General features: G+C 42.9%; 1 protein-coding gene across 1 annotated transcript in view; it reads left to right on the forward strand.

Annotated features, from left to right (window-relative positions):
• XIRP2 (xin actin binding repeat containing 2) overlaps window positions 1-18,760 on the forward strand; it is a 77,243-nt gene that overhangs the window by 55,383 nt on the left and 3,100 nt on the right. Inside the window, exons 4-7 of the mRNA XM_081189409.1 lie at window positions 1,252-1,362; window positions 3,172-3,244; window positions 4,887-5,011; window positions 6,383-15,842. Coding sequence (XP_081045535.1) covers window positions 1,252-1,362; window positions 3,172-3,244; window positions 4,887-5,011; window positions 6,383-15,842 — 9,769 coding nt within the window. The remainder of the gene's footprint in view (window positions 1-1,251; window positions 1,363-3,171; window positions 3,245-4,886; window positions 5,012-6,382; window positions 15,843-18,760) is intronic.

An 18,760-nucleotide genomic window follows, 5' to 3' on the forward strand; every position in this document is an offset into this window, starting at 1 on the left:
CAGTTTCCGGCATGTGAATTGGCTCCTCCCTCATTTGTCCCTTGGAGAAACAGGCAGTGAGGAGTGAATTCTCCAGGCTTGACTCAGGCTGAGGCTAGCAACCCAAAGCAATTCGTACAAACAGCACAGTGCTCTTTCTCACCTTCCTCTTCTTTGGCACTGGTGGTGGAAGAAAGAGGTGTCTCTTTCCACTCTCCGTCCCCCAATGTCTGGAGCACTGTAGTAACAGCATCCCAAGCACCAGGGAGCAAGTAGGAAATTACAGAGGTGTCCTTCCCTGAGGAGCAGAAGAGGGAGGACAACCTTCTTCTTTGTGGCAGCTGCCCCCACTGTGGCAGAAATCGGGTAGAAAGGTGGGTGGGTGGGAGTCCTTGTTCAGCTCGAATAGGGTTGAAATCTGAGGGCTGAAGAGCCATAATGCACAGCTTGTATTGAAGGCAAAGATTAAGAGTTGCTGTGGTTTGTAATCAGGGATTTAAGCTGCAACAATTTCTAGCAACGCTAGAAATTTTCCTCTGTCCCAACTGCTGGGACTCCTAGCTCCGCATATTTACATCCTCCGAACAAGACCTTCACATCATCTTCAAGTTGGGGAACTTTCTCCTATATATTCCAGTCACGTACTTGCTTGTAAATAGGAATCTGACGATTAAATCAACAGAGCTTCCATTAAAACCCAGGTCACTGTGTCCTGTACTACTACTTTTAATACATATCTTATGCCACAGAGCCTAGCAAAGGAAATCTCCTGGATGCACTATAGTAATGAAACCACAATGTGTGTTACGGCAAAAGCCATCCCAGTATTTTTTTTTCTTATCTTATCCTTGCCAATTATATTATGAGTTATGCCCTGTTACTAAATAACTGGCTCTTTCCTCTTATATACCGTAGAATCATTTATGATTATGGAGGCAGTTCTATTTCTGGAACTGCCTCCCAGTACAGATCTGGTTCTCACCCGCATTATGTATTGATTCATGCGCCAGCTTAAGAACCATTTATTTTTGCAGGTCTTCAGAGCATCGCGGGAGTGGCCCTCTTGGTCAACCTGTTTCGCTGATTGCCACATGCTGTTGCATTGCCAATTGTGGCTTTACTTGTGGTTTTTTAATGCGGGTGTTAGTCCCTGTGGGCTCTGTATGAGGAAAGGCCTGTGTACAAGAAATAAAAGGAAAATAAAATAAAAAAGTGTTTATTTAAGTGTACTGTAAACTTGCCAACGTAGAATTATTTTCTATTCATCTTCAGAAGGTGACGAGTCGAAGCCAAGCCACAATGTCAAGCAGCAGCAGCACAGAAACCAGGGTGAACGAGGTGGCATCAAAGGCAACTCAGCGTGAAGCCTTTCAATCAGAAAAGGTAACTGTATCAATGCAATGAGATACCATTTTGCCTGTGCCACTTTTGCCTTCTGGTGCTTAGGGCATCCGTCCTTGCTTTGGTGGCAAGGAGGGGTTTTATATGGGACGATTTGCACCTGTACTCATTACCCATCCCCATTACCTGTCTCAGGAAATAATTGAAGTACCACTGATAAAGTATTTGTGCAAAAATTTTGCAACTTGGCAGGGCAGGCTTCAGGTTTGTGTGGGCCTTGGGCGACAGAAGAGCAGTGGATCCCATTGGACACTGCCCCTTCCTCCTTTCACCGCAACTTTCCTTCTTTGACACCTTCCTGTTAACCACACCCGTTCCTCTTCAAACCCATTTCCACTTTCTTCTTTGGTCTCTCCTCTTTGGGTTGCCCCATGCTAAACTGGAACAAGTGAACATTGTATGCAATATGCTATACCTACCGGATAGACACTTTACTACAGAAATTAAAGAACTGCTGGTCCAGATGTCTTGTACCGATGTGTAAGTTTGTATTGCTGTACCCAGTGCTTTTCAGTCTCTAGAAAATAAGGTGCTGGTACTCGCTGCCTAGAAATGGCTGGAGGAGGGACAACCAAGTGGGCAAAGGGGGGGAGGCGCTCTGCCCATGCTCAGGGAAGGAGGCAGCAGGGCTCCAGCAGGACTCTTGCCTCATTCCCTAAGCGCAGGAAGCACTTGCTCAGCTTTGGGATGGAGGCAGGAGGGCTCTGACAGGGTCCAAGAGCCCTCTCATTTCAGGCTCCAGGATGCTGGCAGGGCCTCGCTCCCTGAGCCCAGGATGTGCTTGTCCACCTTGCAGGATGAGGGTGTGAGGGTCTGTCAGGCTCCATCAGGATCCCAGCATGCTGCTGCATCCTTCCTAATGCCGGGCAAGTGTTTCCTGGGCTTAGGGAATGAGGCAGCAGGTAGTCAGGATCCTGACAGAGCCTTGTGCCTTGTTCCCCAAGCCCAGGAAGCATTTGCAGCAATGGAGGCGGTGGCAGCAAAAGTGTGAGGGAAGCAAGGGGGTAGGCAAACAGTGGCAAGATGGGGGGAGAGGTGGTGTGCACTGTCCCTGCGTGTACTACCTCAAAACACAAACAAACCACTGGCTGCAGAGTTTGTGCTCTGTGTGAGCTGCTCCAAATTCAGTCACTGGTGTTGTGTATTTGATCTTTTCTGCATTCATATGGAAGTTATTGAGTCCTCAAAGCACTTCACATACTTTGTCTCAGTTATCCCTGAAACTGCCCTGTAAAGTAGCCTAAATTATTGACCCAGTATTATCACAGAATGCTTTGAGATGATGATGATGATGGCATGTCCAATTATATGGGGCTTAAATTATGGGGATGGGGAGGTGGTGGGGGAAATCTCTCATCCCCTAACATACTAAGCTTAGCCAAATGATGCAGCCATGTAGGAGGACTGACCCCTAAAATAAGGGAGGCTGGACCCTCTCTGTCCCCCCAATTCAAGCACTGTCAAGTATTGTGCTTACATATTTATAAATAGTAGTATATACATCAATAAAATACATAAATAAATGCATTTCAAGAGATGAAGAGATGGCAACTTGCCTACCTTGTGAATTTTTGGCAGAGGTGAAATTTTAACTGCTGATTTTCTGACTCACAGATAACTACAGAGCATCAGTTCTAGTGTAGGAAGGACTCACACTGTTCCCTCCTTAAAGCACTTGTTCCTCCTCCTCCCAGAGTTGCATAAAGCATACAATAGATCAAATTAAAATATTGATTTTTCATTGAGATTTGGTTTATTTAATTATTTTGTGGTGTGTATTTGTGTTTGCAGGTTTCTCATCGTGAACAAGCTTTGTCTGAGGCTATGAGAGCTTCTAACGTCACTCAAAGCATTGAGGAAACAGGTAAGAGAAATCTGAGAATATACTGGGAGCGATAGCTACACTTTCACACAGCAAATTCTGTTGTATGCATATGGATGAAAGACAAAATCCATCCACAATTAAGTCCTGGGAGTGCCATTAATTTTGACTGGAGAACTAAGCACCTACTTAAATATCATCCATCAAAATCAGTGGGACTTAACTTTGGATGGATTGTGGCCATAAAGATTAGAATATAATTAAGGTTATTTACACTCACTCCAGCCCAGAAGCCTTTGCATCTCCTCTTAAGCACATTCATACATCCCATTGATATGAATGGTGGTGTGCTTAAAATTACCTAATATATGCTTGAGTGTTTTTCACAAGTGCCCTGGGCTTAGGCAAACAATTTTTCTTTCTCTATTATTATTGTAACAATTCCCCTAGCAGATATTTTAATGTCATGAATATCAAAGGATATAATTACCCTTGGACTGATCACCTAGGCAGAAATTAATAAAGGCTCGCAGTCCCTGTTATTGCAGTGTTCAATCAGCTCTGATCTGACATGTGAAAGAGGTGCTGTATGTCACTCAGCAAATAAACTCTGGTTCACTGTGCTTCCAGCTCATGGCTAGGACTTTCTATCTATGAAAGGTTCTCTGCTATCAATGCGAGAGAAATAGTGCAGAATAAGAACCATAGAGTCTCCAGGCTAGACTTTGACCCAGAGGCCCATCAGATCCACCCTGGTGGTTTTTGGTAGCATCTTCCAACCAATCACGCTACTGGGAAGGCTCAGGCCTTTGGGGATTCCTGAAGTAGGGATGGAGGAGTGTTGCTCTGGTTTGCAACACTATCTACACCCTTGTGCAAATTAATTGAAACAAACACAAAAAGTCAGTTGATCATTATGGTGCCAGAAGCTGGAAGCCAATAGAAGTAATGATGTGCTCACCACAATATATTGAGGTTCTATAAAAGAGGGTTATTCCAGAGCTGAAAAATAGGTATCCTGATGGTACTGGGATATTGCAGCAGGACCTAGCCCCCTGTCACATATCGAAAGTGGTGAAGAAATTCATGACAGAGCAGCAAATACAGGTACTTGATTGGCCAGGGAATTCCTCAGATGTAAATCCCACTGGGAATTTGTGGGCTATATGCAAAAGTTGCCTCCGTTCTGTAGACTGTACGACTATGGAGAAGCTGGTTCAGGTGTGGTACAGGGATCCGAAAATCAACAGTGACTGTTCAAAACTAGTAGACTCCATGCCAAACCATGTTCAAATGCTGCTTAAAAATAGCAGAGGTCATGTCTGCTAGTTTTGTATGTGAGTTTTGTACAATAAACTACTAAATTCATTGTTTGTTTCAATTAACTTGCACAAGGGTGTAACTCACACATCCTAAATAATATGCACACCAAAATGCAAACCGTCCTTTGAAATTTGCACTTTGAGGGGGGGAATGAAATGCATACGTTAGGGGGAGTTGTTCATAAAAATACATACATTTGTGAAAATATGTTATAAAAATGCAATATAGTTTTTTTTGGGGGGGGCACATACAAAAATGTGCCTGTGGGGAGAAACGCACAGAAAAATGCTGATGAATTTTCATGCAACCAATATAGATTCAAGTTTTCGTTTTTTCTTTTCATTTTCTTTCTGTATCACAGTGGTCAATGCAGCTACAGATGAGGAGATCCCAAAGATTTCTACGCAATCCTTAAAGCAGCACTTTGAAAAAACAGCCCAGTTCCATTCTGGCCGAGAGAGTGGAACGCCTGCAAAGCAGATCAAGGTCGGTGGTGCCGAAAATGGGATTATCTCCATCCAAACAATCCTGAATTGTTATCATTTTTTGCATATAGTTAACATTCTTTTCTGAGTTGCAGTGCCTTTAAATTCAGAATAGCCATGTTACATTCGTTTAAGTGATATTTCCAGTGCAAATCTTAAGTCTGTAAACAAGGGATGTGTGTGGCAGGGGGGGGGGGGTATGCTCCAGTTGTTTGGGGGCAAATTAAAACTGTGTCAGGGCAAACAGTGACCAGCTAGAGTGTTCTCTGATCACTTGCTAGCAAGACAGAGTGTGCTCACTGTTTTTCCTGCCAAGTCCTTGCTGCAATGAAGTAGTGGGATTTGATTACACTGGCTTTTCTTTGACTGAAAAAGTTGTTAGGATGCTGTGAGCATGGCAGCCAATAGCAGAGTTGGGGTTGTGACCCCCCCTTACCTTCCCATGTACCTGTTAAAGCATCATAACAACATTGGGCTCCTTAAGCGTGATCCCATAAACCAATGTATAGTGACTCACAGGACAGTGCTGTTTGTATATTAAATTATATTTAGGTCTGTTTGGGAGAGATCCAGGAAGATCTTGCAAGTGTTTAGTCTAAATTTTACAGACATAATCTGGAATTCTCTAACATCCTTAAGTGTATTTTTTTGATCAACACCCACCTATAAGGTACAGCTTTCCTTTTTAAAATATCCTTTGTGTGCTGTTAAATTCTTTTTCTCTGGCTGCATGTTCTGTATTCCATTTCCAATTCTTAGAAGAAGGCACACACGCTATAGTATAGATAAATGATATTTTACGGGTATAAACTATCTGGCTCCTTGCTCTGTGTTCTGTCTATTTACAATTCTTACAAGAAGGCATAGACCTATGACTGCTGCATCTGTTAATATGAGATAAAAGCAGGCAAGATCAAGATTATCTCAGAATGTGTATATACTATAGTGCAGATAAATAATATCAGAACAAACTACCTTGTTGAAGTAATGGAGGCTATGGATGAATTGCACCAGTTCTAATTCATAGAATGTAGAAGGCTGCCTTCTACCAGGTAGGCCCATCTAGCCTATTATTGTCTACACCGACTGGTAGCAGCTCTCAAGCATAACAGGCTGCGGACTCTCAGAGCCCTGCCTACAGATGCCAGGAATTGAAATTTGGACCTTCTGCCTGAAAAGCAGATGCTCTACTACTGAGCAATGGCCCTTCCCCAGTATGTTGACTCACACTGTTGGACATTAGTTTTGTTCTCAGGTAGATTAGAAATTTGAGCTCCTACTGCTTAGCACTTGGGAGGGCTGAGTGAACTATATAGAATGAATTCAAGGAAACAGTTTTTTAAAAAGAAACAACTAATTTTGTCCCCTAAAGATTGAAAATGAGTATCCAGAAATGGCCTGGCCTTCTGCAGCCTTTTCCTCTTCTGCTGAAGTGGCTTCTGCAAATAGACAGCAAGGAATATATATGGCGAGGGAAACCGAGTGCACATCTGCTGCCTCAGCTGCAGCTTATAGCTGCTCTTCCAAGTATGCAAGTACAGAGGAGTTTCCTCCTCCACCTTCTCCAGACTTACTACAGGCTCCACCTGAAATGACAGAGTTTTCCCAGTCCCCTGAATCCTCTCCCTCTCCATCGAAGCAGCCCCTTCCCAAAGATCTGTATTCCAAGCAACGAAACCTTTACGAATTAAAGCGTTTGTACAAACACATCCACCCAGAATTGAGAAAGAATTTGGAAAAAGATTACTTCAATGATATTTCTGATATCGTGTCTAGTGACACTGAAATAAGCCGCTCGGCTGCAAGAGATGTACGCCAGGCGAGGTACGTCTTTGAAAACACAGAGAGCAGCCCTCAGAAGTGCATGAGCCCAGAAAGGGAATATCTGGAGTGGGATGAAATCCTCAAGGGAGAGGTCCAATCTATGAGGTGGATCTTTGAGAATCAGCCTCTGGATTCCATCAAAGATGAATCTCCTGACCCGGACAATGTTAAAAGCATTGCCAGTCAAGAAATCATTGCAGGTGGGGATGTTAAGTATACCACCTGGATGTTTGAAAACCAGCCCATTGATGCACTGGGTGGACATTCTTCAGACAACACTGAAAGCGCAGACAGAATTCCTGAATTGGCTCGAGGCGATGTCCGCACAGCTGCGTGGATGTTTGAAACTCAGCCACTGGACTCAATGAATAAAATTCACCATGAGAAAGACCAGGAATCCAATGAAACCTCTGATGAGGAGATCACTGGTGGAGATGTGAAAACGGTGAGGTATATGTTTGAAACACAACATCTGGATAGCATTGGACAACTTTATTCAGTGGATGAAGCTAAGCTGCTGCAGCTCCGATCTGAATTACAGGAGATTAAAGGCGGTGTGAAGAGAAGTATAAGGCATTTTGAAACTCTACCGATGTATGTTATTAGAAACGATTTGGGCCAAATGCTAGAGATTAAAACTGTCCACAGAGAAGACCTTGAGAGAGGAGATGTCAGGACAGTGCGCTGGATGTTTGAAACACAGCCTTTGGACATGATCAACAAAGATTCCTTGGAAATCAAAGTTGTCCGTGGAATCTCCATGGAGGAGGGTGTCAGAGGTGAAGTAGGCAGGGCAAAATGGCTCTTTGAAACCCAGCCTTTAGATGCCATTAAGGAGGAGACTGAAGAAACTGTGATGGAAAAAGAAGTCATCCTAGGCACTGATGTCTGCAGAAAATGCTGGCTTTTTGAGACTCAGCCTCTTGACACTCTAAAGGAAAGTGGAGATGAAAATCCTCTACCCACAGAAGAAATAATCGGAGGTGACGTAAATACCACAAAACACTTGTTTGAAACACTGCCAATGGATATGCTGAAAGACAGCCCAGATGTTGGGAAGCTTCAGAAAATGGCCGCCACTGAGGAAGAAAAAGGGGATGTGAGGCATCAGAAATGGATTTTTGAGACTAAGCCCCTTGAACAGATTAGAGAAGAAAAGAAAGAAGTCATAAGAACTGTGAGACTGGAGGAAATTGACAAGGGGGATGTGAGCAGCTGCAAACATGCATTTGAAATGTGCCGTTTCAGAAAACACGACGACTCATGTAAAATCCATGTGGAAGGTGTAACAAGAGGTGCTGTAAAATTAAACAAAGGTCTTTTTGAAACAACTCCATTATATGCCATCCAAGATAGGCATGGCAAATATCATGAAGTTAAAACAATTCGACAAGAGGAAGTCGTGAGAGGGGATGTCAGGAACTGCAGGTGGCTCTTTGAGACGAGGCCCATTGACCAGTTTGACGAGAGTATTGAAAAAATTGAGATCATCAAAGGGATCTCCTCACAAGAAGTACAGTCAGGTGATGTGAAAACAGCCAAGTGGCTGTTTGAAACTCAGCCCCTTGACTCCATTAAATACTTTAGCAACGTGGAAGATGAAGAAAGCACAGAACAGACTGAGACAACTGAAATTGTGAAGGGGAATGTTAAAACATGCAGGTGGTTATTTGAAACCCAGCCAATGGAATCTCTATATGACAAAGAGAAGGTCACGACAGACAGTGAAGAAATCCGCAGAGGAGATGTCAAGACCTGTACCTGGCTCTTTGAAACTCAGCCTCTTGATGCAATAAGGGAAGAAGCAGAAACAGCCATAAAACTTCACACTGTGGAGCAGGAGGACATTCAGGGAAGTGACGTCCGCACAGCTTGTTTCCTTTTTGAGACTGAAAACCTAGAAAATATCCAAGGAGAAGAAGAGAAAGAACTCAAGCGGGTGGTGGAAATTGACATCCAGCCTGGAGATGTCTCCACCATGCGGTATAAATTTGAGAATCAATCGTTAGACTCCATAAATGTCAACTCAGAGGAAGTTGTGAACAAAATTAAAACCATCCAAAGTGAAGATATACAGAAAGGGGATGTTTTGCGCTGCTGTTGGCTTTTTGAGAACCAGTCAATTGACGAAATAACAGACCACCAGGGAGACAGGACCTCAGTTAAAACTGTTACAGACATACAAGGTGGAAATGTGAGGAAAGGATGTTTCATCTTTGAGACGTTTTCTTTGGACCAGATTAAAGATGAATCTTCTGTAGATGTCAGCACCAAGAAAACCATAAGTGAAGAAGAAATAGCCAAAGGGGATGTGAAAAGCTACAGAATGCTCTTTGAGACCCAGCCACTTTACGCAATTCAAGACAAAGAAGGGTATTATCATGAGGTGACTACCGTGAAGAAGGAAGAAGTAATTCATGGGGATGTACGTGGAACGCGGTGGTTGTTTGAAACAAAGCCTTTAGGATCGATAAACAAATCAGATAATGTGTATGTTATAAAATCTGTCACCCAGGAAGATATTCAGAAAGGAGATGTTAGTTCGGTCAGATACCGATTTGAAACACAGCCGCTGGACACCATTTCAGATGAGGAAAAATTCATTGTACCCACAGTCGACACTGTGCAGGGTGGCAACGTGAAGGCCAACAAGAAATTATTTGAGTCTGAAGAAAGCCAAGGAAGCATGTATGTAAGAACAGTGAGTGTCAGCGAAATACAGCAAGGCAATGTCAAAACGTCTACTTGGTTATTTGAAACACACACCATGGATGAGATTAGAGGAGAGGGGTCAGAGTATAAAGATGTCAAGACAGTAACAAAGGAGGATGTGCAAGAAGGTGATGTTCAGCATGCAGTGTGGCTTTTTGAAAACCAGCCTCTGGACTCCATTAAGGAAACTGACGAAAACGATACAAAAATAGATAAAGAAGAAATTCCACAGGCAGATGTAAAGACTACGACGTGGCTGTTTGAAACAACTCCTTTCCATGAATTCAATGAAAGCAGAGTTGAAAAGGAAGAAATCATAGGGAAAAGTGTGAAAGAAACTTTAAAGGAACTTTATTCTCACAAAGTCGTAGAATCCCATGGGATCATCTTGGAAGCAGATGAAATTGGCGATGTCCGAATGACAAAATATAAACTCATGAATCAGGAGGCTCCTGAAATACAAAAAGAAGAGATAATCAGAGGAGATTTAGCCAACATCATGTTGAACCTGCTGTCCAAACCAGGCCCAATTGAAAGGGAAACTAAAGTCAATGAAGATGAAAAGGGAAATGTGAATTTAGCAAAAGAGCAACTGCTGAATAGATCAACAGATGTTCACATTGAAAAGGAAGAGGTAGTGAGAGGTGATATACAGCAAGCCATAAAAAACCTGTTTAGTAAGGACAGCTCTGTAAAACGTGGAATTTTAATTCAGGAAAACGAGAGAGGTGATATTAACATGACAGTCTATTCTCTCTTTCACAAAAAGGATAGTGATAAAATCGAGCAAGAAGAAGTGATATGTGGCGATGTGAAGCGTACAATTCATAGCCTTCTCTCTTCTGCAATGAATTATGAAATATCAGAAAGACCTAAAATAGATGATTCAGAAAGGGGAAATGTTCAGTTTTTTACAACATGCATAGAAGCTGGGGCACTAGATTATTTGAGACTACTCCAGACAGGCGAAAGTGAAACATTTGCAAGACGCGATCAAGAAGAGGAGGAGGAGGAAATCATCGGTGGTGATGTTGAAGCTACAAAACTGTTGCTTAAGAAAAAGAAGTCTCAAATTCAGCGGACAGTTGAGGAAACTGACATAATCCCTGGAGATGTGTGCAATGCAGTTAAAATCTTTACAACAGAGCCACAAAATACATCTTGTCATGTATGCAAAGAAGAAATTATAAGGGGTGATTTGAAGGCAGCTTTAAATTCCCTCAGCCAGGCCATAAATCAAACAACTGTTACAGAGAAGGAAGAAATTATAAAAGCTGACATCCTTGCAATTCTGAAGTCCCTTAAAGAATCGGCTTCTCAGCTGAAGGAAACAGAAAAGCCTGATGTCATCCCTGGAGATATTAAGCAAGCGATTGAATCTCTGGAGAAAGCAAGAAACACAAAAAGCCAGGTATTGAGAGAAGAGGTTGTTCGAGGTGACCTTGAATCCACACTGAGGTCTTTAAAAGCAGCACATCAGTCTTTCAAGAGCGTCAGCAAAGAGGAAATGGTCAGGAGGGATGTTCAGGTGGAGGCAGAGAGCTTTCTTGAAACTTCTGCAGAAACTAAAACAAAGCTGCAGCAAACAGGCACCGGCCGAGAGATGAAGAGGCTCACCGAGCAACTGCATGAGCCACCTCAGCAATTAGTCAAGAAGCAAGTTAATGTAACTGAAAGTTCACAAAATAATATTGAAGAATGTCACCAGGAACTTCATGAAGGAATGAAGTCTGAGGAGACAAGCGTTCTCAGTGGAGGCACCAGAGCAATCCATTCTGTTCAGAAATGGAGCAGCAAGGCACATGAGTCAGATAAGAAAAATGTGAAGTGCTTATCTAATTCCCAGCACAAGGTCACCGAGAAAGTGGATAAGTCCATGAATAAGGTCAGAGTCCAGAACATTGTGAAAAGGGAAGCAAAAAGTCATGCAGATCAATATGTGATTGATCAACCCGCTCTTCCTAGCAGTATTCAGAAAAGCGAAAGAACAGAGAAGTCAGAGGGAGGTGGAATGCTGAGGAAAGGCAGTTCACCCGGCATTGGACCGTCTGCAAAGCAAGTAATGACTGGAAAGAAGCAGAATGTGTTCCAGGAATGTAAAGATGAAGAATATTTTGACATGAGCGTTCAGGAGGAGAGGAAAGAAAAATCAAAATTGTCGGCCCGTGAGCACAGCTCTCATCGCAGGGGTGCGGAGCAGCTGGTCAACATGTCAACTGGCATGATTTCCAAAGCAACTGGTCATGTTGAAGCGCAAGGGGCGCAGCAAGATAGAAAACAATCTCAGTATTCAAAGGCAGTTTGCCAAGAGAAGAAAAAGAATGTTAAGGCGACCCAAGCGGAGGTTTCCATGGCATCAGAGCAGAATATTAAAACCAATAAAAAAGTCAGAGTCACCCAGGAAATGCACAGCCAATTTAAAGAAGCCGAGAGGAAGCAAGACATTATCCAGCGAAATGAAAAATCCACAGTGAAGTTTCAAGGAAAAGCTAAAGTGGAAGCTGCGGCATCGAACTTCAGAGGTGTGCTGAAAAATCCACTGAATCCAAACAAAAACCCCAAAGGCCCAGACAGGACAGAAATTGATTCTCCGCCTCCCCCTCCCCCTCCCCCTTCGCCCCCAATCTCAGTTACTTCATCTGAAGCAGATCTTCCTCTGCCTCCTCCTCCTCCTCTGACTCATTTCATGATGGCTTCTGACAGACAAAGCTTTCCTTCCCCTCCGCCCCCCATAGGACAGGCTAAAGCCGAATATGAACATTTTCCTCCTCCACCTCCACCCCCTATCGAAGATGAGCATGAATTGGTGGCTTTGGCTTCATCTCCAGTTCCTCAGCCCTTTGCTGTTCATCAGGCAAAGCAAAGGAAAGAACATTTCCTCAAACGTCTAGACAACACTTTACAGCAGTCGACTCAGCTTCATGCCAGTGTTAAGCCTGGCAAGGCCCCACACACCAAGAAACATCCTCCAATAGAACTTACGAAAGAGTCAGAAGCACCCCAGCAGAAAACATCTCACAAAGTTCACCCAAGCATTGTCCAGAGGCACCAAGAAAACAATGCCACAAAAATAATGGAAGAAAACATGGAGAGCACAACAACGAGGAATGTTGTTAGCTGTGAAAAGAGAGAAGAAAGAGTTTGTGCAAGGGCTGAAGAGGTTAGAAGGCCGGCATCAGTTATGGAAGTGATCAAGCTGGAGCCCTCGCCATTAAAGAGAACAAGTCCATTCCCGCTTGTCAAATCTCCTTCCCTGCCAGCAGATGTGACACAAGCAAGTCCTAAGCCTTATGTGCGAAAATTCAAAACCCCTTTAATGATCGCAGAAGAAAAATACAGGCAGCAAAGGGAACAGATGGAGCAGAAGCAAACCCAAGATGTTTGCAAAGTGGTTATGAGAAGAAACAGTGAAGCTTCGGGAAGTTCAGTTCAGACAGAGCCAGAACATTGTCTGCCAGTACTAAAACCAGACAAACAGGATCAAACCCCTCTGCCAGGCCTTTTGCCCTCAGCTCCAGATCGGCCCACTCAGCCTGAATGTCAGGGAAAGGCACAGGTTGTGGTGTCACAAAGCAATAAACTGCAGTCTATGTCAACGGTATTGGCTGCTGAACAGTCTCAAACCATCGTTAGGATCTCAGCAGAGGAACACACTCAAAAAACATCAACGCATGAGTCAGAAAACCTAACAAAGCACTGTGTGTCTTCTCAGAAGGTACAGACCCATGAAGAACATCCTATGCATGCAGGAGAGCAACAGAAAACTGTGGAGCATTTGCACATGCCCAAAAGCAAACTGGTCTCCCCTACTTTCAATGTAAGAACCGTCAAGCTTCCCACCTTAGAACAAAGTTCATATGAAACCCACAAGGAGTCTGAGATGCATAAAAAGCAAGAGGGAACTAGCTTCCAGAATGCTGTGAAGCAAGAAGTTAAAGAGAAACAGAAAGACAATGTGAGCAATTCTATCAGAAAAAAGCAAAGCACCACAAAGACCAATAACCAGGTGACCGTTGATGAGAAGATGCACGTGGGGAAAGGACTCCTAAAATATACAGAAGGCAAGAAGGATGGAAGAGAGAAAGATTCAAGTGAAGTGAAACAAATATTAGTTCAAAGGAAAGAAACAGGGACCGAAGAAATGAAGCAAGAAAGAGTCTCCTTGGCTGTGGAAAGAAAGCAGAAGCAAGTCATTGCTTGCCCCAAGGAAGAGAAAGTAATAATCCAAAGAAAACAAGACGAGGTTAGCAATAAATCAGAGAAAATGGTCAAGCAAAAGATAATTGATATGCATCAGGAGTCACAGACATCTATCTCACAGAAAGAGAAAACATTTGTTTCAGAAACAAATGCCCAAAATAAAAAACTGCCCCAGAAAACTAGCAGCCTACAAGGAAAGGAATATGCCCAGGAAAAGTCCACACAGCAGAAAAAAGGCCTTTTAAAGGCAACAGAGATGAAACAAGAGCTGGCACAGAAAAAGACATTATCATCCATTTCACCAGGAGGATCACTGCAGAGCAATGAGAAAAGCCCAGTCGATATATTAGAGTTTTTGAGGAAACGTGAGGAAGTACAGCAGGTGTTGTCCAGAGTGAAGGAGTTTGAAACTGAGCCGAATAAAAATGGGCTCAAAACATTACAGGCATTCTTAAATGTCATTCCAGAGTGGTTGGTAGAACAAGACAGGAAGCAAAACTTAGCTTACTTCACACAAGGGAATGATGTTGAGAAGATGAAAGAAGAGTTATCGCTGATTAAAGATCAAGCCACCAAAATGCTTGGATCCTTTGAGGAGGCCATCCAGACAGCCATGAATTCCACAAAACCCCAAAAACCAAGAAAAGAGTTTCCTAAAGTTGGGGGATCATTGCAAAAGATAGCTAAAGTAAGCATTGGTTCAAGCAGGAAAGAATCACAGGAGACTAAAGAGATGATCAAAGACACAAGGGCACATCGAGAGGTGAAGCAGCAAGTTAGTGAACACAGGTTTTCGGAAACCAGAACTTCTTCACCCTCAACCCTAAGAATGAGAGCACCTTCACCTACTTACATTACAATTGAATCTAGATGCATTGAATCTCCTCTCAGGGAGGTCTTGTCTCCTGTTCAAAGGGAAAGTACCCCGGTTCCACCATCACCGCCTCCCAGGTCTACTACACCAACGTCTAAGGTGCAGCGGCCAGCTGCCTGCCTCTCCCCCTCTCCTCCAAGAAGCCGTTCTGAGCAGCTAGCCAAGCTTAAAGACACCACAGTAAAACTCGCTCAAGGAGCAACGCAAAACCGATCAGTAACCCCAGTTCCTATTGTGGAAAAGAGGTCAGAGATAGTGAAATCTCCTGCAACACTCCGCCGACAAATCAAGATTGAGGCACGGCAATCTGATGTTTTAACTTCAAAAATGTCGTCCGTAAACGAATCCCAAATAACTGCTGGTACAGTGAAAAAAGCTAGTGAAGATTCCAAAACAAACAAGACTCACATCTCCAAAAAGGGAGGAAACATTCCAGAAGGCTTAGAGCCACATGGACAAAATATGGACTCTGTCTGCAGGACTCAAAATATTGAGGTTTCCAAGACTGGTCCCCAAGGTCTTGCTCAGAAGGCCGAAGTCCCTGAATTGATTATTCCCATAAGGAAGGAACCGTCTGCATCTGAAAGATTGGGAAAGGAGAGTGAGGATAAAATACATGTAGTGTTAGGAACACTTCATGATAAGCCAGTGGCTGAGGTGAAAACAAAGAAAAAGTATGTTGAGAATGGTGTAATCAGTGGTAAAATAAAAGAAGAAAGGCACAGGGTTAGGAAGGAGGAATTGAGCCAAAGTTCCCAAGAGAGTGAGAAGAGATTAGATAGCTTCCAAAAGTTTCCAGGCAAGTGGCAAAGAGAACCCAAGGAAAACGCACCTTGCAAGCAAAAGCAATGTGCCATTAAAGAGCATCCCTTGGAACCCAGGGTGTGCTTTGATGCAAAGTTCCACACTGAATGCTCCTCCGGCATGGATACATTTGAGAACACCGTCGTGGAATCGAGAACTGCCACCTCCACATCACGAAGTGCAGATGGGATGCAGTCAGGATTTGGCTTCAAGCGTGCACCGCCAACCTATGAAGACGTCATCTCAGGGCATATCTTGGATATTTCTGCTGCTGATTCACCAGAAGAGCTGCTAAGGAATTTTCAGAAGACTTGGCAAGAAAGCGAGAGAGTCTTCAAAAGCCTCGGCTACACCGTGTCTGATGCTGCCGAAGCAGAAGTGAGAAGTAGCTTCCACGAGGAGGCAGAGTTTATCAGTGGTAAATAAGCATGCAGCGTGTGAAGCCGGTATTAACAGCTTGGGAAGAGTATGGCGCCATGGCAATGAAACATGGAGTGCAATTAATGTGTCTATTGGAAGAGTGAGGTTACATAACTCCAACTAACAATTCTTTGCTGGTGTTTCCCCCTCCCACTTACCCCAACTCTCTCTGTGTCTCAGAAATCTTTCTTCTTCCTTCCCTTTCCTTTCCAAAGACATGTGCTTTGATATATGTGCCAAGTGTGGGACTAACCTAGATTTAGGTTGAAAAAGGCAAATGTTAAATTTGATTTCTGGGAATGACATTTTCCTGAGCACTAAAATTAGAACAAAATAATTAACATACTATGACATTTGTTTTAAGATACTTTTGTTGATTCCTTCAGTTTCAAAAGTATGCTAACCTGTGTGGGTTGTTTTGTTGTTGTTTTTTTGCACTTAATTGAATGAAGGTCTTTGGATCTGCATGGCGTATAAAATTAATATGATCTTTTGCAGCCATCATTTTTTTTAAAAAAAAGTGGCTAGTGCTTGACTTTTTCCTAGAAGAGTATGCCCATAATGCAGGGGTGCCTTATCTCCAGGCACCTGATGTTGATGGACTACAACTCCCATCATCCCTAGCCAGCATGACCAACGGTCAGGGATGATAGATATTGTAGTCCATCAACATTCGGAAAGTGGCAGGTTAGCTACTCCTGCCTTAATGCAACTTCATTTTGTTTTATATGTGCAGGCCTTTAAAGAGATTTATAGCCCAACCCTTACAATGTGCTCCGTGGTAATGATCTAATTATAGAAGTGTGTTTAGGGCTGAAACTCAGAATGTCAGACAGAGAGAAAGAAGACATCATAAAATGTTGCATTTATTTGTAGTTCTACTCTGTGGAGTGTGGTATTATTGTCAAAAATGATTCTCCCATAGGAAGGCATTCTCAATGATGTTTGTGCCAAGGGATGGGCACAAATTGATGGAGCAGGGAAAGGAAGCACAATAATATTGCACTGATTTGGTGAAAACACTTCATTCATACTATTGCAAATACATGTTATAGTGAAGGAGAGACTGAAGACACTAAGAGCAGTAAAAACAACATTGTGAAAAGGAGTGTTGAAGTTATGGATATAATCACTAGATGTTATCCAGGTAAATAGTTCCTCTTGTGTAAACACTTTTGGCTGCACCACAGAACTTCCTCTCCCTCTTCTCTGCCTGCACATCCCCGATTTCTCCACAACCATCTGGAACAGCTTTAAGTGGTTCATGGGGTTGAACAGGAAGAAAAGAAGAAGAGTTTGGATTTGATATCCCGCTTTACCACTACCCGAAGGAGTCTCAAAGCGGCTAACATTCTCCTTTGCCTTCCTCCCCCACAACAAACACTCTGTGAGGTGAGTGGGGCTGAGAGACTTCAGAGAAGTGTGACTAGCCCAAGGTCACTCAGCAGCTGCATGTGGAGGAACGGAGACGTGAACCCAGTTCATCAGATTACGAGACTACCACTCTTAACCACTACACCACAGGGGAAGTTTAATTGCATTGCCAGAAATGCTTGCACTACCAGAACTTTTTAGGGTGATTACATCTATAGGATTTTGGGATTTCCAAACTTTCTGTTACAGTATACGTAAATGTGAAACCAACTTATGGGCTTGGAACCCATGAATAGGGAACAAAAAGAAGCTCATAGAAAGGGACTTTCCTGCCCCTTTCTCTCACCTCCCCAACAACTCTTTGGCCTCCCCAGATATTTATTTATTTAAAGACATTATTAGCCTTCATTCCAAATATTTTCCCACAGTAGTATACAGGATTTAAAACAATTAAAAACCTTGTAAAATATAAGCAATATAATCAGGGTCATAATAACAGCAATAAAAACATTTCAGGTCATTATATCACAGCTAAGAGACTAAAAACAAAGGGTGATGATATTGATGCCATATTAATCCATTTTAATTGCTATAATAAAAGTGGTGATGGGCTTCATCTGTGAGGGATTTCATCTGATTTACTTGCATGCCACTTTTCCAACAGCAAAGTTGAGCTCAAAGTGCTTCATAGCAATAATATGTACAACATGTCAGTAAATACATCAATGTCAAAAGTATAATAACAGAGCAATCCGAATCAGAATAATCTGATCCCAGGGAAAATCAGAGTCATGGGACCATCACCTTACCTAAACCTTTTCTGGCAGAGTTGGGGGCATTTCTCTCTCTCTTCCAATTAAATAATGCTAAAAACAGTTAAATCAGCAACCCAAGAACTGTATGAATGGTCTAAATGCAAAAAAAACCAAAAAAACCCACAGTGTCAATACATTTAAGCATAGAGGAGCACATGTAAAATATTCACAGATTGTTGTTGTTGTTTAGTCGTTTAGTCATGTCCGACTGACTCTTCATGATCCCATGGACCAGAGCACGCCAGGCACTCCTGCCTTCCACTGCCTCCTGCAGTTTGGTCAAACTCATGCTGGTAGCTTCGAGAACACTGTCCAACCATCTCGTCCTTTGTTGTCCCCTTCTCCTTGTGCCCTCCATCTTTCCCAACATCAGGGTCTTTTCCAGGGAGTCTTCTCTTCTCATGAGGTGGCCAAAGTATTGGAGCCTCAGCTTCAGGATCTGTCCTTCCAGTGAGCACTCAGGGCTGATTTCCTTAAGAATGGATAGGTTTGTTCTCTTCTTGCAGTCCATGGGACTCTCAAGAGTCTCCTCCAGTACCATAATTCAAAAGATTAGCTCAACCTAAATAGGGTATTTCAAGAACAAAATTTCTTTCCAAGACCCATTCTCTCTTCTTCTGGCCAAATGTAATTCAAAAAGAAAAGGGAAAAAATCCAGATTGTGGTCATCTATTCTGGTGTCTTCTTTTTAGCAAGGATGTCTAAGCTGTGCCCCTTCCCCCAGATG

Source organism: Podarcis bocagei (genome assembly GCF_964188305.1).
Source record: "Podarcis bocagei genome assembly, chromosome: 1".
In the NCBI taxonomy this organism is placed as follows: Eukaryota; Metazoa; Chordata; class Lepidosauria; order Squamata; family Lacertidae; genus Podarcis; species Podarcis bocagei.